The 27646-nt window shown below is 44.1% G+C and overlaps 1 protein-coding gene and 1 long non-coding RNA gene across 8 annotated transcripts; one reads left to right on the top strand and one right to left on the bottom strand.

The window, feature by feature from the left end:
• Positions 1 to 2271: 2271 nt before the first annotated feature.
• On the bottom strand, positions 2272 to 18742 carry HTR1D (5-hydroxytryptamine receptor 1D). 7 transcript variants are annotated; one of them, XM_029619586.1, is made up of 4 exons: positions 18604 to 18731; positions 8892 to 8981; positions 7131 to 7203; positions 2272 to 4747 (listed from the first exon to the last, which is right to left on the bottom strand). In XM_029619586.1, exon 4 carries the CDS (start codon positions 3793 to 3795, stop codon positions 2662 to 2664), a length of 1134 nt encoding a protein of 377 aa, XP_029475446.1. In that variant the 5' UTR covers positions 3796 to 4747; positions 7131 to 7203; positions 8892 to 8981; positions 18604 to 18731; the 3' UTR covers positions 2272 to 2661. The 7 variants fall into 7 exon arrangements, with proteins under 7 accessions (XP_029475446.1, XP_029475448.1, XP_029475447.1 ...); XM_029619588.1 differs by having other exon boundaries at positions 8892 to 8973; positions 18604 to 18707; XM_029619587.1 differs by lacking the exon at positions 7131 to 7203.
• A 254-nt stretch (positions 18743 to 18996) lies between these two features.
• On the top strand, positions 18997 to 23663 carry LOC115100757. Its single transcript, XR_003859184.1, has 2 exons — positions 18997 to 19347; positions 23439 to 23663. It is a non-coding gene; the product is annotated as an uncharacterized LOC115100757 (long non-coding RNA).
• The last annotated feature ends 3983 nt before the right edge of the window (positions 23664 to 27646 follow it).

The raw sequence follows: 27646 nt of genomic DNA, 5'->3' as shown, positions 1-27646 counted from the left end.
TCCCCCCCATTGTACAGATGGAGTTGTAATTCTGTTTAAGGGAATTAATGGGACAATCAAAACACCCGTGGCAGGGGCCCTTTGCCACATTCACCAGTGCCTTGCAACAAGATAGTGGTACATGCAGAACTACTAGGCTTCCCAACCAGCTCCGGATTTTCAGGTCAAGTTGATCCAGTTCCGGATTTACCCGATCGCATGCTAGAACTTATTCTGATTTACCTATTGCATTTCCTCAGAAAATCAAGTCTATAGTATCTGTCTGCAGGGGAGTAAAACCAGGACTGGATCCTCCTGTCCTGAAAATCTGGAGCCCATTGGCAACCCTGAAACTACATGCATGCAATGGGGCAAAATCAGGCCTGGATCAGACTATTCGGTTGACCTGGGATGAGTTGGCAACACTAGGCTGACCCCATTTCAGTGAAGAGTCCCTTTCTTCTTATCCCTGGGGCTCATGTCCTGACAGTGAGGGATCCCTTGCCTCTTTCCTTCTCCTGGGCTGATCCCATCAATGAGGAGCTTCCCCAATTCTTTCTATTACAGATTGGCCCTCTTATAGTGAGGGACTCATTGTTTCCTGGGGTTGAAACACCCTGTAACTGAGGGGCTTTTACCTGGGGCTGACTCACTGTCAGTGAGGGGCTCCTTCCACCCTCCTCCTCCTTGGAATTAATCTCCTGTCAGTGATGGGCTGCCTACGTCCGGAGACTGACCCCACTTTTCAGTGAAGGGATCTCCCCAGAACTGACTTGCTGTTCGTGAGGGACCCCTATATTTTCCCTGATCCTGTCAGTAATGGGCATTCTGCCTCCTCCCTTTCTCTCTGAGGCTGACCCCCTATCTGTGAGGGGACCCTATTTTCCTCCTTCCCTGGACTGACCCCCTTTGACAGTGACTGACCCCCTTGGCTCCTTCCTTCTCCATCCTGGTGCTGACCTCCTATCCTCCCCTTTCCTCCTCCTCCTCAGGACTGATGACCCCCCCCTCCCCCTGTCAGTGAGGGACCCCTTTGTCTACCATTTTCTCCTTGGGTTTGATGCCTGTTACCCCCTGTTAGTAACAGGCCTCCTCCATTCTTCCTCTCTGGGACTGACCTGTCCGTGAAGGATCCCTTGTCTCCCTCCTCCATCTCCCTATCAGTGTGAAGCTTCTTTCTTTTCATTTATGATTTATAATTTGTTTCATTGTGAAACATGCCCCTTGTCTCTCTTCATATAGTCAAATAAATAAATATATTCTCTCTGGAGTTGGGGCCGGGTCAGTGAGAAGCCCCTTGTCTCTCTTCATATATTCTCTCTGGAGTTGGGGTCGGGTCAGTGAGGGACCCTAGCCTCCTTCCTCCTCTTTTTTTCTTCCTAGTGTTGACCCCCTGTCAGTGATGGACCTCTTGCCTCCCTCCTCCTCTCTGGGGCTGACTCCCTGTCAGCACTTATAAGGATGCAGAACATGGGAGGTCCTGCAATCATCTGGTGACAGTTCAAGTGTTTGTCTCTACTTTCACATGAAACAATGTTTCTCATGGCTCTATTTCCTCAACTCTGACCACCTATATTTGTGTTTTCCAAATAATTGCAGGTGGAGTATTTATCTGTGTAAGCTACAAATCTTGAGTCCTACTTATGTTTTGTTTGCTTGCATACACTTCTCATGGATTTCTGCCTTACATACTCATTTAGTCCTTAGCTCACACTCTCCCCACTCATTACTCAGGGCTTCCCAAACCTGACCTGAGGACCCTACAGCCAGTTAGGTTTTCAGAATATCCACAATGAGATAAATGCATGAGATAAATCTATCTTGGAGACTCAGTACTTGCAAATTTATCTCATCCATATCCATGGCGGATATCCTGAAAAAAGCCACACTAAAGAATGTGGAAAGATGAGCAAACACACTAGACTGAATACCACGGAGACAGGTGTGTTGCAATAAAATATATACAGATGCTCTAACAGCCACAGAGGTAATGTTTAGAATAAGCAATAAATGCCCTCAGAATGTGCACATAGCAACATTTATTGGAAAATCGATTTTCCATTCACTCTGTGGCTGTTGGAGCATCTGATAAATATTTTATTGCGACACACCTGTCTCTGGGATATCCTGAAACCCCAGCTGGTTGTGGGTTCCCCAGGACAGGCTTGGGAAGCCCTGCATTAACTCATTTGTTCTTCCTCTTACACCCTAATCAGAACTCACGCACTCACGCTGCTCACCCCTCACTGCCTGCAATAGTCCTCCCTCCCACTGCTTTTGATGGACAACACACAGAATTAACTCTTTTTATTACAGTGTCTCATGTGGCATTCTATTTGCAATATATTGCACTGGGTCCATTTGAAAACTTTTAACATTGACAAAGTTCAATGAAACTCCCATGCGGATTTATTCCTTTTCTTTTATTCCAAACCTGCCTTGTGTTTGAATGGATACAAGTTAATAATGGAGTCAGCTCCACGAGGGACATGAATTATCACCAGTGGAAACTAAATGTCAAGTTCCTGGAATGCCGCTCTTGGCAATGTACGTCCAGCCTCAGCCTTTCTCCAGACAATGACTGGTCCATGTGTAGGACAGGGATACTGCACTCCAAGATGGAGGTGCGCTTTCCGAGCTCATATCCAAATGCCTGTTGATAGGAAATGAGCTCATCAGACTTTAATGACATTTTTTGAATCGTATTAGCTTTTGAAATGCTTGTTTGAATTCTTCGTTGAAAGCCGTGTATATGACTGGATTAATAAGTGAATTTAAATAGCCCAACCATGTGAACAAGTCGAAAAGGACCGGGTGAAACCAGCAGGCCTCACTGCAGATGGGCATCAGCAGGCTCACCACAAAGAACGGTAGCCAACAGAAAATAAAGGCCCCAAGAATAATCCCAAGCGTCTTTGTGGCCTTCCTTTCCCGTGCCGCTGAAAGTCTCTTCTTTTCCAGGATGCTGTCTGCAAATTTGATTTGGACATGATTGATGCAGAGTGGCATTCCCGTAGCATGGGCACGTCCCTCGTGAATGTTGGAGTTAATGGAGCACAGAGAAGAACCCGTGGAGCCCGTAATGAGATGGGCAGTGGTAAATCGCTTCCCATACAGGGATGGTGGCTTAAGAATTCTGGAGCGTGCAGCCACATAGATCCTACCGTAAAGTATAACCAGTAGCACTGTGGGAATATAGAAAGCCCCAAATGTTGAGTAGATGGTGTAGGAAATCTGATCTGTGTTCACAGTACATTCCGTTAGTTCTTCATGAGCTTTGGCTTGTCTCCAGAAGAGTGGTGGTATAGAGATACAAACAGAGATAATCCAGACCACGGCGATCATGACAGCTGCTCTCCCCGCAGTCCTCCGCTTGGAATATTCCAGAGCATCTGTAATAGCCCAGTATCTGTCCAAAGCAATAACACACAGGTGCAGGATTGAGGCTGTGCAGCACGTGATGTCTGATGATAGCCAAATGTCACACATAATTTGGCCAAAGGTCCATGTATGGCTGACAGTATAAGCAATGCTAATGGGCATCACCAAAAGAGACACTAAGAGGTCTGTCACAGCCAGGGACCCAATCAGGTAATTTGCTGGCGTATGCAGTTTCTTTGTGAGAAAAACAGTAATAATGACAAAAACGTTGGAAAAAATTGTTGCCAGAGTTATGAGGGACAGGATGACTGCAAGAGAAATTTTGAGTCCTAGGATTGTGGCCTCATCCCAAGTCACCATAATTTCTGAGGAATTTCGTGAAATGTTTGTTAAAGCATGAAGAAGCACATCTACTGATTGGTTATGGTGGTTCATGCTAACCTAAGTTTGCAACTATGAAGACTCCTTCCATTCACTGCACACAGCTTGCATTGTCTGCCATTTTTCCCAGGCTCTTTCTTCTGCTGTTTTTCTTGGTTTATTGTGCAGTATCAACTGATGACTCAGCGCTATTGCAGGAAAAAGTAAGCATTTAATAATGTGCTCTATATTAAATGTACATTAGAACAAGGCATATTAAGTATATACTGACACACTATATTAGGCATACTGACACATGCGAAGCAGTAATTTTAGATTTGGAGTGGAAAGCTCATAGATACCATGAGCAAGAACTTTTCTGCCAACCATTTTTAATTTACTAATAGAATTCCTTGAACTTGCATTTTTAGCACTCAATACGTTTAAATTATGGCGTCTTCTGTCATGCATCAATGGTCATAAGAAAGAAGAAAGCACTCATTGCTGACTAAAAAGAACTCTTATTTAAAATCTTAGGTGAGATAAGATCTTTTAGGCATTCAAATTCCTTTTTAATAATTTGGAAGCTAAAATGATACTTTCCGAAGATGATTGTCTCACATTTATGTTGCCAAGTATTCATTTACCATTAAATAAAACAATTTTTGGAAGCAGGTTTAATTCAGCTTAGTGAAATATAATCCATAGCACATGAGGGGATCAGGATCAGCCCAGAGTTCAGCCTTCCTCTGGGACTGTTAGGGGGCAGTCAGTTGCATTTGTTGAGGCTTCTGCCTGGGCCTTGATTTCTAATCCAGCTGCAGTTTTCTTGGCCATTGATGGTTAATGCTTAGAGAGTCACTTTGCGCCGAGTTTGTTGCTCCTGTGTTATGCACCGTCTCAGTGCTCCTGCTATGGTGCCCTGGTTAGGATGAGGGCACATGGTTTGGTTGAATTACAGACTCAGGCAGCTTCAGTGAGGTGTAGGATCTGGAGAGTTGATGCTGTTTGGTCTGGCACATTCATTCTAAAGAAACAAAAAGCATCATGTTAAGTGGGGGGGGGGGGGGGGGGGGGGGGGGGGGGGGAGCAAAACAATCACAAAACAGAAAAGCAAAACAAATAAAAAAAAACAACCCATATGAGTTAAACTGGCTGTTGGAAATTGCTGAAGCCAGGTCTGGGTTTTAGTGCTGAGGTAGCACTCATGGCCTTGAAAGGCTCTTATGGTAACAGCTGATGAAGAGTTGGAAATTACCCTGGCTAGACCCACTCTCGAACCGAAGAAGCCACTGTAGTGCCTGGCGTATAGTTATATACAGTATAGGCAGGGCTTACATTGTAGACAGAAAGGAAGAGGACCTGTGGAGGAGGTGAGATGGGTGGGATCAGAGCCAGGTATGACCTGTGCAAAGGGATGCGACCAGGGCCAGGTGTGAACTCTCTCTCACACACACATACATGTACCTATGCCCGAATCAGAGCCATGTGGCTGCCCTTGTTTCAGTGTAAGCAGTTCCAACATTCTCTGTTCTTCTCTGCTTCTTTCAAGGGCTGGGGGGTGATAAATGATCCATGCAACTACTGGATTTGTTCTGCTTCCGCAGGGGAGCCAGAACTGATATACACTGTCGGTTCTGCTCTGCTTTCTCGGGTCCCAGATAAAAGGTGGCAGAATGCCATTCTGGGTTGTTCTGCCAGAGATTAAGCTCTTGATAATAGACACAAGAAGGGGTTGAATTAGCATAAGTTTGAAAGTTATGAGCGGTAGTGCCATTCATCAAGATCACGACTGAAGCCTTGACAATTGGCATTACTGCTCACAACTTTCAAACCTGTGCTAATTCAAACCTATTTTTGTGTCTGTTCTTTGCTCTGCAGAGTCTGCTTCAGTATCTCCCCTTCCCCTTTGTTCCCTGCAATAAAAGAGGAGAAGCGGGGTGGGGGAGGGACCAGAAAGGGAGCAGAGTGGCTGTTCTCTGTGTGCTCTAGACTCAGCACCTTCTCTTCTCTTCCCTGCAGGCTGCCTGGAGAGGAAGGGTTAGAGTAGGACACCCCTGCTGCTCTGCCTCTTATGCCTGAAAAGACATGTTGCCCCACAACACCCTGTTCCCCCACAAATTAAGCCCTGAGGATAGGAAAACAAGATGAAAAGAGCATGGCGGCCCTCCAGTAAGAACAAAATGGGCAGAGAAATAAAGACAAGTTATATTACTGTCAATTTTCAAAGGGTCTAGTTGAATAACTTCTGGAGTTAGGCAGTTTGATCAACCCTTATGAAAAAAGTCGGACTGTGCAGTTAAATTCAGCCACTCCAAAAGTGGGCATACCAGGGGGATATGTTTGGTTGGTGGAGAAAAGTTAGCCAGCTAGAGCTAAGGACAAGCCCTAAATCTAACCAGCAGGTCTGCACCCAGAACTGGCAACTCTCATCCCCCTCACTGCAAAATAAAGAACTCTCCTCCCCCACCAGCCTCCAATCCACCCTCCCTTCCACCTGCAGCACCAATGAAACAAGAAAAAAAATCCTTCCTGATCCCCACTCCTTCCCATTTTCATCAACCAATGAAACTCTCGTGAACCTCTGGTCCCTCTCCTCTTTCCCACCAATGGCACCTGCTGACAAAACAAATAAACCACAAGAACCTCGGACTCTCCCCTTCTTACTCTCCAGAATGAACCCCAATGGTACTCTGAACCTCCATAACACCTCAAACTCTTCTGGATTCTGCAGTTACGATGCTGGAGGGAGCCCCATCTTCAGCAGCGTACAGAGGAACCATCCTGCCGGTAGTGCTGCTCATTGCTCAGTGGCACCATCTATTGGCCCTTGAGCACTACAATACTGAGCAGCAGTGCCAGCAGGGGGCACTCACATCCCACTTTTGGGGAAGATGGAGACCCTCTGGAATTGTAAAGCTAGATTCCCTAGGGCTCACCATGGGTGGGGGGATGGGTTGGGGGGGGGATTTCTTTGTTTTATTAAGTGCCGTGAGTGGATGAGTGGAATGAGGTGGATCAGAAGTTCATTGGGATGAGGTACTTTGAAAGACTGGGACTGCAATCTCCCCATCTAGTTTACTACTATGGAGGTAGGCAGGTATATCTTTGGTTGGGACCGGGGAGGAGGGGTGAAGGCGCAGATTTACAGTGAACAGATCTGCAGCTAGCTGGCCAAGTTCATTGTAGGCAAATTCTTGGCCACAAGCTAGGTTGTAGCTGAAAAATGAGGGTAAAGATAGCCAGCGAAAACTCCAGCTATCTTAGCTGTTAAATGGTTCTTTGAAAGTTTATCCCATAATATGGCAGGATAAAAATGTAACTAAAACAATAGACAATAACAAAGTAAACTATAAGTGGGTGGAAATTATGTGCTGGAATTTCAAAATAAAATCCCGGCATGTACTGACCTTCTCTTGAGCCTTTATCCCCACAAAGGTAAACGTTGTTGGGCTGTGAACTGCATGTGCACATTTATCCACACTAGGGGGACAGGAGGGTTGCAATTTTCAAATACACTTGTTTACCCATTTTCAAAAAGGTTTGAAAATGAGCCTCTCCATTGCTGTAGCTGCAAGCAGAAAGATGACTCCTTGTGTCTCCCTGTGCTTCTATCTGAATCCAAACTGCTTTAGTACCGGTGCTCCAGTACTATTTGGTAGGATTGTGAGTTCTGCCTGGTGAAGGAGAATATGTCTGAGTGTGTGGGAAGGGGAAGGAGGGGTAACTGCCTTTTGGAGAGTGTGCAAGCACTGCCTCTTTCAGAAAGGAAGGACAGCAGCAACTGGGAATAAGCAAGACTATTCTAGTAACATGTTACAAACTTTAGCAATGTGCTAAGAAGCTTGCTGAAAATACCATTGAAATCATGCAGATATTACTCATCAACCTACAACCGGCAAACAATGACCTTGGCCCTCCCACCGAAACAAACTCTCCACTGCCACTGGCAGTCCTAGAGACACTTACTACTGAACCCTATGGTCTCGTCTGGTTCTTACATTCTCCAAGGCAATGCCTTCCTACTGTCAGTGAATTTATTTTTGGGAGAGGGTGGATTAGATTTGTGTGTTTAGGGAAAAGATGCAGATTCCCATGGATAATCTAAGAGATCTACAACTGGCTGCAGAAAACATCACACACACACACACACACATAGCATTAGGTTGTCTGATTCCCACACCTGCTGCAACTCCTTCCTCACACTTGGCCTGTCATGGAATACTTACCCTCTGAGAAGAGCCAAAGACAACATGCTTCACTTGTACAAGAATTTTGTAGGGGATCTATTTGTCCCCAGAGCAATTAACAGGATGAGAAGGCACAATATGAGAAAAAAAATCCCATGGTAAACTGGCATAATCTAAGTCAACATTCATGCCAGGACAGCGTAGCTCTCTCATCCATCCCCAGTGGCAATGCGCATATACTGTAGATATAAAATATTGTTCCTTTTTATAGCCTGTGATTTTAATGTAATATTAAAAGCACATATCATGGTTAATTAAAGATATATATTGATAACAATTTCATTACAAAATTATAATGTATATGACCTGATGAATTGCAGGAGCATTATTCCTTTGAGGGATTCTGTGGCAATTAACAAGCGCAGTCAGAGAACAAAGAAGAAATGATTTTATCTGCAATTCTCTGGAGTTCCTTTGTTAGTTCTGGTAACAATGTATCTCTCTAGCCATCTTCTGGTTTCACTTTATGCTTTTGCTACTCCTTTCTCCCATGTATCCACTACCTCTCCCTGTTCCCATCTTTCTCTGTCCCTCTTTCTCTCCTTTTCCTGTTGTCTTTCTCCATACATCTCTGACATGTGTATTGATGCTGTTTTTCCCTCCATTGTTTCCTATGGAGCAGGGCATACATACGTGTTTCAGAGGAATTTGGTAACACAGTAGATGATGGCAGATAAAGACCAACTGAGCCATCCAGTCTGCCCAGTTATTCTGCTATGGATATATCCCAGCTGTCAGGAGTAGAAGCCTGACTCCCTGTAAGATATTGCTCCTTATCTGCCATATCACAAATAGATTTCTGTAACAACATTGTAATCCAGGTTCTGAAATTATTTAAATGTATTACATTTCTAAGCATAAAACATGTTTAAGCTTCTGTAGTTCATGTAAATAGCAGGACGAAGTGAAACAGAATCCTACCTGCTGTCATTTGTGATGTGTAAATGTATGCTGAGTTCTGGGTGCTGTGATGTCATTTCCATGAATGTTCTTTATCTTGGATCTAAAACACTAACACAGTTTTCATTAATGAATAAGTTCAATACCCCAAATAGTGCTATATACCCGAGGTGTCACTATTCACATGGCTTGTTTGGTTAAGTTTGGGACTTAGCCAGACATCTAAAGGTTTAAAATTTTCACCGCTCTAAACAGCTCTGATTTATCCGGCTAACGTTTTTAAGTTGGAAGCCTTCTGGGGCAGAGATAAGCTGGCCAGATAACTTATCCAGCTACGTCTGGTTGTGCTAAAGACTAAGAGCAGGCCTAAAAAGTTAACCAGATAATATTCAGTGAATAAAACAAACTGTCAGTACTCTGCTGAAAACCCATGATAATTTATCTGTCTGACTTTAGCTGGATAAAATGTACACTTGCTGTGCTCCTGAATATTGACCTTCCTATCTAAAAGGGACAATTTTCAGATTGCCTGTGAGGGTGACCGAGCAAATCACCTTGGCTGGAGCAGAAAACCGCACTGACTCCAGGCTTTTGAAATGCACGTTCACTTTATTCACTTCAGCAATAAGAATGACTGCCTACATTTGCAGTGCACTTCCCACTTCTCCAAATACATTTCTATTGTGCAAACCATGACAAGAATGAATCTCACTCGTAAGACAAGACATGTTGAGTGTGACCTCAAATTCACTGCTAGTGCTCACCTCAGTACTTGCATTGGTGATGTTTAGTTGACCTCCCTTTGCTTTTTGGTTTGCAAATACATCAAGGTATGCTACAGGAATCTTATAGAAAATGTTAACAAGGAAGCATCCACTTCGCTAAATAGAAATATTTTTTTTTATTTCTTTTATTTATTTATATTCTGCTTTATGGCACTTCAAATTGGATTACATTCAGGTACTGTGGAATTTTTCGCTCGACTGATTATAGGGCCAACAGGACAGATATGGGAATAAGGATGTGTATTGGATATTATTTATTATTATTATTATTATTAAGGATTATTTATTATTATTATTATTATTATTATTAAGGATGTGTACTGGATATTGACAAATGCAAAAAATGAAACAAATCAGGCCATTTTCAATTGTGAAAATAGCTTCCAATTAAAATGTTCAGATGTTTTTGTATTTGTCGTATTTTTTTTTTAATTAGGCCTCTATCAGCCTGGCATCAAAACCCAGGCCCAGGCTGGACCACGCGCCGAAACCTAACCCACATCAGGCCAGATGCCAAGGCCTAGCCCCGGTACTGAAACCTAGCCCTGGCACCAAGGCCTAGCCCCGGTACTGAAACCTAGCCCTGGCACAAAGGCCTAGCCTGGGGGCCTGCCTGGAATGGGCCAGAGCCGGATCCTTCACCCTGACCCACTCTTATCTCCTTCCTATCTCCAGCATTGCAGGCAGCTGCAATGCCCAGTCACTCCTGCCCGTGCCCTGGCACACTAGAAATGATGCTGTCTGCCTGGGGAGGGCACTGAAGTGATGTCTTTTGGTGCCTTTCTTCAGTGCGGTTGATACCATTTTGTTGTATGGCCGCAGAGATGTTTTGAGGGATATTTTGCTTAATATTTTCTTCTGTTTGACAAACCAATCAAACCAGGAAAAAAAAACATTTAACAAACCAAATAAAACTGAAAAAAAACAAATCATAAGAACATAAGAAATTGCCATGCTGGGTCAGACCAAGGGTCCATCAAGCCCAGCATCCTGTTTCCAACAGAGGCCAAACCAGGCCACAAGAACCTGGCAATTACCCAAACACTAAGAAGAACCCATGCTACTGATGCAATTAATAGCAGTGGCTATTCCCTAAGTAAACTTGATTAATAGCAGGTAATGGACTTCTCCTCTAAGAACTTATCCAAACCTTTTTTGAACCCAGCTATACTAACTGCACTAACCACATCCTCTGGCAACAAATTCCAGAGCTTTATTGTGCGTTGAGTGAAAAAGAATTTTCTCCGATTAGTCTTAAATGTGCTACTTGCTAACTTCATGAAATGCCCCCTAGTCCTTCTATTATTCGAAAGCGTAAATAACCGAGTCACATCTACTCGTTCAAGACCTCTCATGATCTTAAAGACCTCTATCATATCCCCCCCCCCAGCCGTCTCTTCTCCAAGCCCTTACCATGTGACAGGGGCTACCGGTGCCATTGGTTGGCCCCTGTCACATGGTAGGGGCTAAGGGCCACCGGCGCCATTTTGGTTAGTGGCAGCCGAGGCCCTGGGAGTGGCAGGTCGCTCCCGGGCCCTCCGCTGGACCACAAGGGGTGCATCGGGAGGGTGGCCCGGTGAGGCAGGGGCTGGCAGGATTTTGAAAGGGCACTTTTTGCCCTTTCAAAATTCTGCCGCCCCCTAAATCGCGGCACCCTAGGCACAGGCCTAGCTCGCCTAGCGGTTCCTCCGGCCCTGCATACTCTTTCTACAGGAAACCTCACCAAAGCTCTGACTACACCAATACATTGAAGTACAATTTCATAAGCATAGTAACGATGGCAGAAAAAGACCAAATGGTCCATCCAATCTGCTCAGCGAGTTTCTCATGGTAGTAGCCAGAGACGGATTTAGGAGTCTGCCACCCCCTAGTCACTGTTGCTGCGGTTGCACCCCCTCTTCCAACCCCTCCCCAACATCAGGGAGCAGGAGGTGTAAGGTACAGTCCCACAGTTTGCTGTGGCAGCTCAGGGACAGATTCTGGGGCAAAACCTGGGAAAATCTGATGAACATTGGCAAATATTTCCATCTTTTATGTTGTAAACATCAAGTAACTTTCCAACCTTGCTTGTGTCCCTATCATTTATTTATTTTTTCATTGGGTAAGTTAAAGTGATCTTAAGTATTAGTACAGGAAGGAGATCTCAGGGATGGGCAAAAAGAGAAAGAGAGGGTGAGAGGACCAGGGATGGGGAGGAGAAAGGGGTCAGGACTAGGAATGGGGAGAGGAGAAGGTGAAAAGACTGTGGATAGGTGGAAGGAGTACGAGAAGGAAAGAGGACTGGGGATGGGGGGAGGAGAGGAGAGGCAGAAAGGACTGGGGATGGGGAGGCTGGGAGATGTGGAAGGGAGAGGAAAGGGAGAAATCAGGAATCTGAGATGGGAGGAAAAGAGGGAGAGGGATGGAGGTTCTAGGATTGAGAAAGGGGGAAAGGGAGTAGGACATATTGGAGGATGAGTTCCACAATCTGGAGAGAAGGGAGAGGAAAGAAGGGAGGATCCAGGATCCGGGGGGATAGAATCTGAGATCCTGAATTGCAGTGGGTGGGGGAGGGGAAAGGTATTCCTACTGTGCTCTGGCCCTGTAGGGAGGGGGGGGGGGGCCTCCCTTTACAACTCCTCTCTGTCCTCTCAATCTGGCACACACACACACACACACACACCAGCATCAAGCTCTTCTCTCTCTCACACACACACACACACACACACCAGCATCAAGCTCTTCTCTCTCTCACACACACACAAACACTTCCCCCTTCGCTCCTTCCCCCCATCTGATCCTCGCTCATCCCTCAGCCTCTTTTCTCACGCCCAATAATCCCCGTTCAGCCCCCTCCTAATCTTGCCAAAATGATCCCCCTTTGCTCTCTGTGCTCCAGGCTCACCCTCCTCCCATTTTGTTCCCTGCAAACTGCCTGGGACGGGAGGGGCTGGATCAGGAAGCGGAGGGCTGTTCTCTGGCTGAGTGAGATTCAGCACAGCTGGAAGGCAGTAAACCTTCAGCCAGCCTGCTGCGCCTTCCCCCCCCCCCCCTCCACCCCCCAATATTTTTGTTGTCCTAGGCCAGGCCCAGTGTGCCTGTTGACAAATCCAGGCCTGGGAGTAGCTGCCACTCCATTGAGGTTACCCCCATATTTTTGTTAAGGATAGTAACTGCCACTCCATGCAGGTTATCCCCCAAGTCTTATGTCAAGGCTAGTAATATTTGCAATCAAAACCAAGCAACTGTCAAACCCACAACAAAATTACTGCTAGCAACTTTTTTATGGGGTGAGCAGCCTTCTTGATAATTCAGGCCATGCCACTTGAATGTGTTTTGCATAAAAGTTTGTGCAAAATTGTATTTTATTTGTGCAAAATTTTATTATTTCAAAGCCAAAAAACTTCACAAATTCAGCTTCTGGTGCAAAAAATGGAAAACAGCGCGCACAATGAAAAATACCATGCACTAATTCCTCTTCGTCCACACGAAGTGAACTTTTAAGAAATGTATCTCCCTTTGGAACATTGACCTCCTAGTGACTTAAAATGGTTTCTATATGTGAGGCTTGGAAGAATTCTTATTTTTACACTGTGGAGGGAGGGCGAGAGGGTTCACCTTCCTGTGGATTGCCACATAGAGATATTTATTAGATAATGAGAGCAGGGTGAAATGTAATGGACCTCTAGTCTGGTTCAATGTATGGAATTATCTCACTCTTAATGTCATTCCATTGCACTGGAGTTGTCAGAAGATTCCAGGATATGCTGTGCGGTGCTACAGTTGTGGATTAGCTCAAGCTAAAAAACTGCTGGTCCTGGAATGCATGTTTCTGGGGAAAACAAGTGGACTGATAAAAGCAATCAATAGTTTGAAAGTCTGAAATGGTAGAATAACTTCTTGTTTATATATTGCCTCTCTGAGTGTAATTTATTTATTTAAAAACATTTCTATGCCTCCTTTTTCAATAATATTGCCCACAGGTGGATTACAGGAGGAAGGGGATAAATTAGGGGCTGGAGGCAATGAGTAAGGGACGTGGAAAGTTAGGAGAAAGAAGCTGAAAGTAATTTGGTGTGGGAGCAAGGGGGGATCAGAAAAGTAAGGGTGCAGCCTATGGATTTCTTAAATTGTACAGAAACTCCTATTTGTCCTGGCCCTGCTATTGCTCCTGTGTTGAACGATGGATGCGGCTGTAAACCTGAAACTGTTGGGAACATATCAGGGGTGGCCAACTCCGCTGGTCCTCAAGAGCCACAAACAGGCCTGGTTTTCAGGATATCCATAATGAATATACATGACATGTATTTGCATGCATTGCGAGCAGAACATGAAATTCTATGTCATGAATATTCATTATGGATATCCTGAAAGCCAGACCTGTCTGTGGCTCTTGAGGACCAGAGCTGGTCAGCCCCTGGAACACATAATAGTGAGAAACATTTCCAACCATTATGGAATGACGCTTCCTGTAACGTAGAAAGACATTGCCATAAGCTCTGACTTCTGTCCCTGTCTCCCACTTCTGTGCACTGTGTCCATTCCCAGCTGGGAACCATGTGCTTCTCTATCCAATGCTCTGCCTTTTTAGTCCACTTTTTAAAGGGAAAGAAGGCATATGAGACCAGTGTGTGTGTGTGCATATCTGTGTGTGTGAATATATGTGTGTGTGTGTATGTGAGTGTGTGAATATATGTGTGTGTGTGTGTATGTGCGTGTGTGAATATGTGTGTGTCTATGTGTGTGTGTGTGTGCATATGTGCGTGTGTGACTATATGTGTGTGTGTATGTGAGTGTGTGAATATATGTGTGTGTGTGTGTGTGCATATGTGCGTGTGTGAATATGTGTGTGTGTGTGTGTGTGCGTGTGTGTGTGTGTGTATGTGTGTGTGTGCATATGTGCATGTGTGAATATATGTGTGTGTGTATGTGTGAGTGTATGAATATGTGTGTGTGTGTGTATACGCATGCATGCATGTGCATCCCTAATAACCTTTGTGTTTGCTTTCCTCTCCACCCCAAATGTTCAGGACATGTTGGGGGGGGGGGGGGGGAATATGAAGATTCTGACAGGGGTATCTTTTTCGGATCCACGCATATCTGTAGACCACAGCCGAATGCGTGCATGCGTCCCAGACAGTAGGCTCCTTTAGTTCTTATGTAATCCTCAAACTACCAAAAAATAATTAGTATCGATGTTCTCAGCTCATTATATTAGCATCATTAGAAATGTGGTTGGTTTTTATGTGGTACAAATGTTGAGGCACCTCAAGCATTTATTGAAGCTAAAGCCATCCCTTGCATCTAATTATTCCAACAGTGGTGAATAATACATTGAAACCCTATGCTGTTGAGAGGATGCCTAAAAATGCTCTCATCTGAGTAGGGATAATTTGCTTGCTGACAAAATGGATAAATTAAATATTAAATATTTTTCAGCCTCCATTGAAACTCTTATGCAAGCAGCAGCATCACTCAGGAATATGTCCGTGGGCCGTCCTCTAGCTGACATGGGAGTAAAGCTAGTTTATGAAAGGAAGTGCATCTCTGCGTTCTGGAAAACATGCAGGAAAGGAAAGGATGCATGCCAGATGCATCTGCATTTATACTGCAGCACTTAAGGGGCTGAACCTCATTAGTACACTTTGCTGTTTTTAGTCTGGTGTCATTTCATTGTGGTTTATTATTTTGTTGTTTAATTTTTGTTTTTGAAATAGGGCAGGCTAAAATGATTTAGTACAAGCTAAATAATAAACACTATTTTGAAAACCAAAATGAAGCCCTCCCTCCCCCTTGAAATGTGGAGGTTTTTTTTTTTTTACAATTTCATTTTAGAAACTAAAAGAAACAACGTAAGGAATACAATTGCTTTTTCTTGTGTCATTTCAAACAGGGTGTCCTTGTGCAGTGCTGCCTTATGCTAAACGAGCTACATTAGATCTAAATTATGCCGTATGGGGGTGTCACAGTTTTGGAACTTTCTTGGGCGAAGAGCAGATGTTGAAGTTTACCTGAGGAGCAGCCATCCTGAAAGTGCCTGTTCAGGAGACACTCAGAGGCTGGCCAACAAAAAGAGATTTAAGGAGGTGCACTGTAGATACTCCACACTGGCCCCCTGAGCCAGCCACAAACTCTTTCAGGTTTCATTCACCTCCTGGAGGCCTTCACCTCAAATATGTTCACCGCTGCCTGGGACAGGAGCAAGTGTGGCTGCACCTCCCGTATGTCACGCACCTCCCAAAATGTTCTGCAGGAGGAAATGGGTTCCAGTTCTTCTCCTTTCTCTCATGAACAAAATACTGTGGTTGTGGGAGCCTGGCCCTGCTGTATTCCATTCTTATGAAATGAGAAAGAGGCGTCACCTGTTATTTTGGCACCCTTCTTCACTGCTTTTAAAGAGACAGTACCGCTTGCTCTGTTGGAAACTATCTTTTTAAAGCACTTTGATGAACCCCACCTACCACTTTCACTAGGTCTGGGGGGAGGGGGAAGGGATGTTAATTTTTTTTTTCAGTAGCACCAGGGGATGGGAGAGGGATGGGTGGTGGCGGCAGCAAAAGCCCAGGTTGTGTAAAAAGCAGGCTGAACATCCTGAAATGAAAAGAAAGCCTAATGAATTTCATTGGGGTTTTCTTTTGGTTTCATTTTTATAATGAAACAGAGCATTTCATTGTGTTTTTCATGTTGTTTCAAAATGAATGTGCACTAGGGTTGTGCATCTGTTTTTAATGAATGCATAAAATACCACAAATGAGGCCATTTTCAGTTTGCTCTGAACGAAATGAACCAAAATGACTTGGGTATTTTTGGATTTGTTGCTAAATAAAAAATAAATGGCCTCCTATGACCCTGGAAGAACCCAACTAACCTACTAAAATTGAATTCAGAGCCTGGGGCCTGCCTGGCCGGGCCTTCCCAGGGTCCCTCCAACCTTCATTCCAGCTACTACAATAAAAGTGAGCCCAGGGCTTGGTTTATAAAGGTTGAGCAGATCTGGACCCAGCTGAGGCCTCCTCGGACCCCTCCCACCCCTTATTGAGATCAGCCTGGATTCGTCAATAGGCAAATGGCAAACATTTAAGGACATCAGGCTGGTGTGTGAGTGAAAAGAGCCTAGGGGTAGAGAAATTCTAAATCCATCCCTGATTACGATCTGCCAGGGCTGGGGCACCCCCTCCATGGCCTCAGATTACCTGCTTCCTGCAGCCCTCTGTAAAATACTGTTGAAAAGGATCAGATTTTTTGGTGATTTATGAAGGAGGAGGCTCATAGGTTTAGAACTACTGAATCAGTTACTGGTTAAGAGGATAACTTTCAAACATGCGCATGGTGGCATATACGACCATGAACAAATCTACACTAGTATTTTATAACCCATGCATATGATATGCATGGGTTATAAAATATGCATATCTCTACCCCCATAACATAAGCAGAAATGCCTCTGGCACTGGGGCAGTCTCTGGAGTTAGTTTTACTGCAGTCTCTGGCACTGGACATTGTCTGGCTCTGGGGCATCTCTGAAAATGTTATTGCAATCTCTGGCACTAATCGTACTGCAGTCTCTGGCACAGGGACAATCTCTGGTATTATTTTATTGCAGTTTGTGGCATTAGTGCCATTGCAGTCTCTGGCACTGGGGGAGTCTCTAAGGTTAGTGTTATTGCAGTCTCTGGCACTGGGGCAGCCTATGAAGTTTTACTGCAGTCTCTGAGGTTAGTATTTATCCATGTCTCTTGAACTGAGGTAATCTATGGTGAAAATGTTCTCAAAGATAAATAACATCCTGTACTTGTAGTTTTCTTACCTACACATAGGTATAGAACATAACCTTTGAAAGCAGAATATCATTATAACATTAAATATTAGATAGGTTTCTGGCAGAAGTGCTGTGTGTATACACTGTGCACTGACTGCAATAAGTCCTCCTTTCAGCAGCTCTGTATTTTTCATGGTCCTCTCCCCTCGCTCAAGAATCTGGTAGGCTCAATATAGCGCTGTAACAACTGACCCAGCAGAAGGAAATGTGCCTGGACTGTGGGATACGATGTGCTTCCAGGGAATGTAAGCATTAGCTCTTGTACCCAGGCTGGTAGTAAATAATTCCACCTCCTCCTGCAGAGTGCAGAGAGTGTCTTATACCAGTTGCTCTGGTTTTATACCCCAGGACTAGAGGCTCACGCTCTCCTTTGATGAGTCCAGGGAGGGTTTTATACTGGTATTAGGAGTTCTGTCCCTTCCTGTACCCGGAGGAAATCTTATGCCAGTAATAGAGACTCTATCTTCTGATGACCCCATGCAGTGCTTTATGTACCTTTGCTTCCCAGCTCAACCTGCCTGCTCTGCCCAGGCTTTACCGTTGGGGGGCGGTCTTGTACCAGCTTTTCAGCAAAAGTGATTCTCTTTCTGCAGCATACGAAAGTGGTAATTATAGTAAACAGCGTTAACTGTTATATAAACTCCAGAGAAGAAACAGATCCTCGTGATGTGCAATTGGGTAAAACGAATTCACAATTAAGCACATGTGTGAGAGCGAAGCTCTGGTATATATGGCTGGTTGCAGGCGCTCGGTAGACAGGACAGTCACAACTTTTATCAGAATAATTTTTCTTAACACTTGTGCCGGACCCAGGTCATTGCGTGTGTGGATATAGCACACTTATCGATACAGGTCTTCCTACACCCACACAAATCCAGTTTTTACAGCTCTTCCAGCCCAAACCAAGATGGGATATTAATTAGCCGCTTAAGGTGCTTCATGGGAAAGTTTAGGCCACCTGAGCACGACCTCTGATACCCTCACGGTGGCTGCTCTCAGAAGCCCTCTCCTGGGGTTTGCCAGTGAAGCCTCATTCGAGCTCTTTCCAGTTTGGGTGCCCCCAAGCGACCTACAAGAGGGGGCAGGGCACTCGGAGAGTGCTGGAGGTCTCTCAGAGTGACAGCCCAAGGGAGCAGGTTTCTGTACTTACCCGTGCCTCCGGGTCAGCCCTGCACCTCACTTGCTGCCAGGCGGGGTCTTCGGGGGGAATATCCACAGCTCACGGATCCCGCAGCGGGCATTTTTCATCCTTCCTTGCCAAGCAGCGCAAGCCACCCCGAAAGGCGCAGTGCGAGCAGCCCCTGCTCCAGGCTCGGCTCACTGGGAGCGCTTTAAATACAGACGGAGAAGCATAGTCTTTGAGCTTGGACGGAGAGGCTCGGCTCCCGGTGCCAGGAGAATATATTTATTAGCAAGCCGCCTGCAGATCTTCTCTGGAAAGCAAAGTGTGCAGAATGCAAAATTTAAATCCCCCAGCGCAAATGGAAGAGGAGGGATTTTTGGAGACGTTTCCTGGAAGGGCAGCTGGGTAGGTGAGGTGGAAAAAAAAAGAACCCCCCCCCCCCCCAAACCCCGACGGTGAAGGTGCCTGCGTTTCCTCCTCTGGCCAGTGCTGGTGGGATGGAGCATTAGGAAATATTTTCCTCAGAAGAAGGAGGATCTTAGTGAAGCTCAAAGAAAACGTTGACAGTGGAAGCAACAGGGAAGCAGCCGAAGTTTCTTCAAACCACTTTCTAGGAATAGCGGATGCTTTTTCTTCGCCTTCGTGGGCTCTGCTGGACAAACTGGTGCCAGAGAGAAGGTTTTCAGCTGTGGGAGCAGGGAGCCCCTGGCCACCTTTCTGAAGGAGCCTTTCCTAGAGGTCATCGGGAATCTCTGACGTCTCTCGGTTCAGGTAGAAGACTTGCGCGCCATTAGCGCTCACCTGCCTTTCTCGTTCTCTTTTCGTTTCCATTTAGAACTTGGCTCTTTTTGATTTCCTTGCTACCGTAGTTATGAAGAATCTAGCGCTCTTCCTCTTTCTTTCAGGTTGTTTCTAGGAAATGCATCGCTTGATAGATTTCTCTACCTTGCTATCTCAAGGTTTGATTAATGGGAAAGAGATGCACAGGGTAGGGTGAGGGGAAGAGTATTCACAAGTGATGTCACCCTAGGGAGAAAAGAACTACTCAACTCATCACGAGTAGGGGGGGAGAAAGATACCTGCAAGGAGAGACAAATAACAAGAGAGCCAAGGGCTGACATGATCTGACCTGCCTGCCTGCCTGTTAGTGTAACTTACCAGAAAGCTGTGACTATGCCATTCCTGTAACCATCATAGGGCAGCTAACATGCCTTGCCTGCTGGTATAACCAATCAGAGTAGGGCTAGGAGGTCATGCCCGCCAGCGTAACCCATCATGGAGCAGTTAAAACATTTTGCCAGCTAGGCAAACCTAGGATGTAACCCATGATAGGCCACGTTAATTGTTATCTGATTGCTTGTGTAACCCACTTGCTGACCTGTCATATATCTGATAGTGTAATGTTTCAGGGATTAATTCCTCCACCCGGTACAATAAAGGTAAGCAAAAGCCCCGACTTTCCTTGGGGAGCAGAATGGCCAAACCAATATGGGTACTTGTTGCAATATAGCATCACTAAAGAAATAGGTGCTAATTATTACTGAATATCTTCATAGCAAAGTGATATCATCATCCAACACCCGATGCAAAAGAACAGCATGAGGTCCATAGCCATGCAGTATCACCATGGAGATGGATATTGACCATTAACCTTAGAAGACCAGGGCATATGTTTGGATGAGTGTGGATGGATTTAGGTGAAGCCGAGGATCTTCACCCCCTCCAGATATGACAGCAAAGGCAAATTAAGGCTTTGGCTTCCTGCGGTTAGTGATTTGCCCACGTTGATGAGACATTCATGGAACAATGCTATAGAAATAGATGAGGATGTTGAGAGTGACACAGTATTGCCATGGAGATTGATGTTGGCAGTAGCATCCACTCTTTAACTGTGAAATGGCAGGGCATTAGCCAGCCCCAGCTTCCACGGCTGATGGAGCTATGGAGCTGAGGCAAAGTCAATGGAGCCTAATCAGGTTGCCATGGAAACCTGTGGCATTTATTCAGCAGTCCTGCACCAGAGCTGCAAATGGTGCTTTCTGGAAACACTCCACCCCTCCCTCTCTAAAGAGGATGGATAGATCTAAAAACTTGATGAAGAATGGTGAGGAGAAGGTTGAAACTTCTGCCATCAGCATGCCAAAGAAAACAATCAGAACCTTAGGTGTTTAGAAAATATCAGCCAGGGTTCTGGAATCCCCTGGTGTACAATCTTTCTATATTCAGAAGAAATTCTAAGTTTTCTGTGTCACACATGATTTTGGGAAGCTTTCATGAAAAAACATTTTTTTTATGTATTTGTGAAGTAATGATGGTGCAGAACTGTGCTGATTTATTGTTATTGCTGGGAGGCCATAGCTGAATGTCCAGATTTTTATGCACATATCTAATACTCGGTACTGTGTTGGATGTTAACATATTTATGATTGGTCCAGCTCAATGGCAGCGCTGTACACTGCCGTATGGAAGACCTGGCTTTGATCCCTGGGTCAAGCCTTCTCCTCCCTGGGATGCTGTAGTGATCATAACAGCGACATCTAGTGGCTTGATTTAATACCCAAGATTTCAGGGTTCTCAAAGGAGCCTTGGTGCATGGCCTCTGGCGAGGCTATCACTGCAATGACTGGGGTTAGGCAATTTGGGAGGGGATATCAAAGAAGGGAAATAATCCCCAGTTAATTGCAAATGAAGGTTCATGGCACTAAATTCCTGCTCAGGTTGTGACTGTGTTAGAAACCCAAAGGAACAGGAGAAAATTGGCAGAACACCCCACCAAAATAAATTATTTTCCCACATAGAGTATAGCTGGTGAGCATCCCTTAATAAGACAGTGGAAGTGAACATAAGAGCATAACCATTGTTAACACTCATAATGTTACTGTAATGTAATTTTTGATAATGAGTAAGAATTTATGTTGGTACTACCCTTGTGTAGCATTACAGCTGCCTTGAAAATTTAGGGGCATGATGAAAGACAAGAAGGAGGAAGAGAAGATAAACTTAGAATATAAAGAAAACAGATTTATCTTTTCCTAAACTACTGTGTGGTTTGGGGTTTGCAGTTGCAGGGGAGAGAATCCCCTGCTGCCCACCCTCATAGATCCAGTGTGTAAGTCTGGAGCCACAAAAAAACAATGTGAGAGCCACAGTGGAGAGCCTGTCAGGAACTTGTGACCTGGATTGGCCACTGTTGGAAGCAGGATGCTGGGCTTGATGGACCCTTAAGTCTGACCCAGCATGGCATATCTTATGTTCTTATGAGCCACAAAGAGGTTAAGGAAATGTCAGTGGGAGCAATCCCCAAGGGAGCAGAATAAAAAGAGGGGGAGAAGCACCAGTTGGGGTGAGAGAGCAGGATCTCATGAGCACATGTAAAAGACACAAGCAAGAACAGGGGAAAGATACAAACAGTAAGCCAGGAAGAAAGGCAGAGAAGCTTTAGTACCTTTGTTTCTATGGAAGGAAAGCTCTGAGGGAACTGAGTGTGGGGTTAACAGCTGGGAATCAAATAGGTATGTGTATACATACATACATATACAATATTGGTGGAATATCAAGAATAGAAATGAAATGAAATGTTAGATCTATGGCCCTTGGGCTGGGATGAGATTGAATGAACCTGCAGGGAGGACCCCTGCAGGTTCTCAGCACTAGCAGGAGGACCCTGGCATGGCAGAGATTGGAGTGAGGCTTCAACTATAGCAGCCATTGTTCCCCCTTGGGCTGAGCCTTTGGGTGTTGGGGCTGGCAGGACTTAGGTGAGGGTCTCTGGGAGTGGGTGAGGTAGTGGAGCCCAGGGCCAGGCTAGGGTCAAGGCGAGCAGCTAAAAGTCAAGAGGAGGGTTCAGGCCGAGGTCGGTGGCAGGTGGCAATCAGGCAAAGAGTAGAGCCAATCCGAGAGTCATACTGGGTATCTGTTCAAGGAGATAGGAGAGCAGGAAGGCAAAGAAGGCAGGAACCAGGCTGGGCAGAGAAGCACCACGCACTACAATATATAAGACCTATTGCTGAGGCAGCCTTATAAAGGGGCAGGCCAATGACATCAAAGGGCACTGTGGGGGATTTCCCACTGTGGGCCCTTTAAATGGTGTAGTGTCAGCGCGCATGTGGAAGAGGGGTCATTGTTGTCCTGCTGCATCGGGGCCGATGACAGCTTCCTGCCACAAAAATGCTGGGACAAGGTGAGTCGCGTGGCTTACCGGGGACACCCGTGAGTCACAGATGCAACATTAAATATCCTGAACTTGCAGAACAAATATATTTTAGAAGTGTGGCAGAGTGAGCACAGTAAATTACATAGAGAGAGTTGCCCATCTTAACAGATCATCTCTCACGAGGTGGCCTAGGGTCATCCAAAGTTAATGATCACAGATCTGTAAACCTGACCCTTGTGGTTTGGGATTCACTGACGTTTTTTTTTTTTCTATCTGGCCATGTGATAACACATTAAAATTAAGTAAATTATGGATAAGACTTGGAGAATGCATGTTTTTTTTTAAACACCTCTTTAGCAAAGATACTTACACTAAATCAAGTCTTAGGAATTTAATAGACATATATGTAATTACACAGGGCTCAAATCATTTGGATTTGAGGAATTTCCCGCATAAAAATATTGGTCACCATTCCTACATTAAAATAATCAATCCTAAATTTAAAAAGAAATGGTTACATTGCTGTAGTTGATAAATGTTCTGAATGTGCTCATCCTTCCGTTATTCCTTCCTTTCTTACCGTTTTCCCCCTTGATCACTCCCTTTGGCTGCTTTCTTGCCGCTTCTTATAGCACTGAGTTTAAGATGCCTGCTACAGTTGGTTGAACGGGGTTTCTTGTCATCTTTCACCGTTTCTCTTCTTTTTCAGCCACGTGACAAGCTGCTGTTACCCTCACAGGAAGAGCTGCAATAATATTAGGAGCCACAGGGGACCCCCCACCCCCATCTTGCCCACAACAGAAGCTGGAGATGAAGTTAAGAGCCAAGTTGTACTCTGCCCCTTCAACACCCCTTTGCCTGTCAGAAATTGACTGATGGCATTAATTTAGATGTTTCAGCTTTCTGTAAATAAAATGTCTATTTTTGTTCCATTTCTAATGTGCGGCATTAATCACCCTATGAACTGTTTTGTGTTGTCTGTGTACCAGAAGATATGAGTGGTGCACTGCAAGTGAAAGTATTGCATTACGGTATGAAGGAGGGTTGTGAGTGATGCATGTGTTGTGCACTGATTTGTGCGTCATCTGAGCGTGCCACTGAGGCTGCTTTCCCGGGGGCTTCCTCCAGGCTGCCTTTCATCCTCTCTTGCTGCTCCAAGGCTGACCCCCTGGTGCCATGATGTCTTCAGTGGCAGACGCTAAGAGGATTTCTGTCACCAGGATGGAGGGATTGTCCACCTGCGATCTAGAGGTGTCACTGAAGAAGGACAAACTGCTTCTGCTTGGGTCCCTCTGCAGCTTGAAAAGTGCTGTGCTCCCATTCAGCCCCTGTTGCTGCTCCAGGGATGGCCATCAGGGATCAGGGGTAACTCTGTTCCCCACTGTAGTGTCAGCAGTGGTAGAGCCGCCAAAGAGGGATTTTTAGTTATTGTAAAAGAAGGGTTTCTAGACCAAAATTTTCCAAAGCTAGAAAAGGGCTTTTGATATATCAAAATTGCTCCTATTGACATGAATGGAGGCTATGTGACTGCAACAGTGCTCCAGCGCAGTTATTCCTTCCTCAGGCAGAGTTAATATATTTGAGTCTGTTGCAGGTATATGTGTTGGGATGAATAAGTCTTTCTAAGCAAGGTTATAAGAACATAAGAAATTGCTATACTGGGTCAGCCAAGGGTCCATCAAGCCCAGCATCCTGTTTCCAACAGTGGCCAATCCAGGCTGCAAGTACGCAAACACTAAGTAGATCCCAAGCTACTTATGACAGTAATAGCAGTGGCTATTCTCTAAGACAACTTGATTAATAGCAGTTAATGGACTTCTCCTCCATGAACTTATCTAAACCTTTTTTAAACCCAGCTACACTAACTGCACTAACCACATCCTCTGGCAACATATTCCAGAGCTTAATTGTGCATTGAGTGAAAAAGAATTTTCTCCAATTAGTTTTAAATGTGCTACTTGCTAACTTCATGGAGTGCCCCCTATGTACAGTAATGATGGCCTTAGTGGAGTATCTTTGGTGGTTTCTCCTATGCACTTCAAATGCCTTTTTTTAGGGGTGTTCCAAAACCTTTTTTGGACAAATATTCAATGAATGTGTGCTTTTACAACAATTGCTGTTTGGGGTTTGCCCCCACTTTTTAACCACCAAAAATAATTTTGGTAACTCAAGTGCATTCTTAGTTCCATTGAAAGAAGACTAGAAATCCACAGAGTAAAACCTAGCCTATGTAAAACATAATAAAGCATCAGAAACATATGCCCATTGCCCATCCTCCTGTAACTGATCTTATAGTAAGCACAGGCTCAAACAAGCACACCTCTCATTTCTCTTTGAGCTCTTGCTTGAATATAAACCCCATATTCAAAAAGGAACCCAGGGTCAATTTTCAAAGGGTTTAGGTGCCCGGTTTTGGAAGTTATGTGTCTAAATTGACCCACTTATTTTAGCATTAGGCACTTAACGTAGATTCTTAAATTTAGGCAAATGATTTGCAGGCCTACATTAAAGGTGCTTAAATTTAAGAAATGTTTCTGCTTAGGACCAAGATGCCTCGATTCAGTTGAAAATCTTCCCTAAATTTGGGCACCTAAAATGTATGCACCTATGTGAAGCACTGAGCATTTTTTGAAAATTGACTCCTTACCATCTATTCTGAATTTAAAAAAAAAAAGGAAAAATAATACATAGAAACAGATAAGGATGTGCATTCGTTTTTAACAAATGCAAAAAAATGTAACAAATGAAGCCATTTTTGGTTCATTTCAAATGGAACAAACTGAAAATAGCCTCCCACAAAAATACTCTAAAAATCTTGTGTTCATTGCCAAAAAAAAAAAAATCCAAACAGACCTTCTGTGGCTCTCCAACAGTATCAGATAATATGTTAGAAATTCATAAAAGGTTTAATACAAATATAATAGTCATGGATGGTTGGGTTTAGAGATACCATTTGTGATCGGGTAATGAGCTGGCAAATGGGAACAGGTTCCAATGACAGCAGAAGGTTTATTGAAGCCATAAGTTGGATGCATATATATGAGAGGAATTAACACTAAATTGGATTTTGTGTATTTAATTAATAGAAAAAGAAGATGACAAAATTAAGGTGGGAATTCTAGCCATCAGGGAGTATTAAAGAGACCTGCAAAGATATTTATAAATCATATGAGGTTTAAGAGGATTTTCCTACTCAATGAAGCATGTGGAGTCTGAAAGATGGCATCAGATCAACATGAGAGGATGCGCTGTTGGAGTGAAGATGAAATAGTGTCATAAAGGTCTGGTCCCATCTTTATGCCCTTGGAAGATGCTGAGTCTGAACAACAGATGGGGGACACACAAATATTCTCCATAGCAGACATATAATGTTTTTGCTTCTTTTCAGAAAATGTGAACAGAGTTTATAAAAATTCACTACACGGTCCCATTCCTCATGCATTTGGCTAAAGATCCTTTAATACAATAACTTCCCCTGTGAAAGTCCATTTTAGCATTAATTCATAGTCACATGTTAGTGGTTTATTGTATACGATTTCATTATTATCATGATTCAGTGTCCATATACACATTATCCAAACATATAATATACAGGATACTTTTAATCTAGGAATTAAAGTTAGATAGCTACTAATCGTCCCATCATTCTGGCTGTTTCCAGATAAAGGTAGGGCCTAGATTCTAGACTGAGAATAGAGATAAAGAATACGAGTTTATATAGGACAGGAATCCTAAGAGATACTATAACAATAGTTCTGGGAGCACAGTTTCGCTCCTGGCTCTACAAACCAGGGAGGATGTTGTGCTACCAAATCACTTCACTGATTTCTCTAAGAACAATTGGATGAATTCAGTCTGGACCTGGTGCCTTGTTAAATGCCATTATATCCCCTACACCTTTTCCTGCTAGTTTATGCCTGCCAGTATTTATTAGTTCACATATTGTGATGTATTTTGGTATTGGCTTTTGCTTTATTAATAGAGTTGAAAACATGATTAAATATTTCTGCTTTCTCCACATCCTCCAAGATCTTCACCCTTGCCCTGCCACTGAGCCACTTGGCTGGCCTTGTATACCTAGATGCCAGTATTTAGCTGCTGTCTGGTTGCTTTAGTGTGGTGGGTAGGCTGAATGGTGGTTATTATGTCACAGAATGCACAACACATTTATTTATAATTATAGAGCTTTATTTATAGTTCTGTGAATAAGCAATGAAAGCATACAAAATTAGATTTTGCATTAAGATTATGTACAAAGATATTTCCCCTCACAGTTTCCAGTGTGAGTCTTAGATATTGTTGGAAAATTGGAAACACAGCACTGGAGATGAGGAACAGGTCATGGGTCACTGAAATGTCTGACAAACCTTTCCTCTGAGCTGCTCTTTCTCTGATCTAACCAGTCTGACTTTGATCTTTTTATGCTAATTTTCCTGACCTTTGTCCCAATTTTTTCTCTGGTTACTCCCTCATGTTTGTTTTTTTTCCCCATCTGTTGAGGCTTCAAATATCTGTGCTAACCACATCAACAGCAGCCTCCAACTTAATATCGCTACGATATTAAGTCGGAGGCTGCACATTTTACTTTCTGTATGGCGCAGGAATAACCAATAGGCTCATCAACATGCATTTGCATGTTGCGGGCGCTATTAGTTTTTGACAGGTTGAACACACATTTTCCTGGCGCTATTATCCCTTACTGTATAAGGGGTAATATTAGCGCGTTGAAAACGTGCGTCCAGACGGGGGCTAATGGTGTGCTGTATTGGCCTGTATATAAGTTATTATCTTTGTTCCACTAATTTCTATCATGTTACAAAGTTCTTTACGTTAACTAAATAACTCCTTAATTTTCCACATGCAGTTAGCTACATAAACTTATCCAGTTAACTTTAACTTGGCTAAGATACACAGTGG

Source organism: Rhinatrema bivittatum, chromosome 11, assembly GCF_901001135.1.
Source record: "Rhinatrema bivittatum chromosome 11, aRhiBiv1.1, whole genome shotgun sequence".
NCBI classification, from domain to species: Eukaryota; Metazoa; Chordata; class Amphibia; order Gymnophiona; family Rhinatrematidae; genus Rhinatrema; species Rhinatrema bivittatum.
The sequence above is the reverse complement of the archived record's forward strand: the minus strand, read 5'-3'. Positions and strand labels throughout refer to the sequence as shown.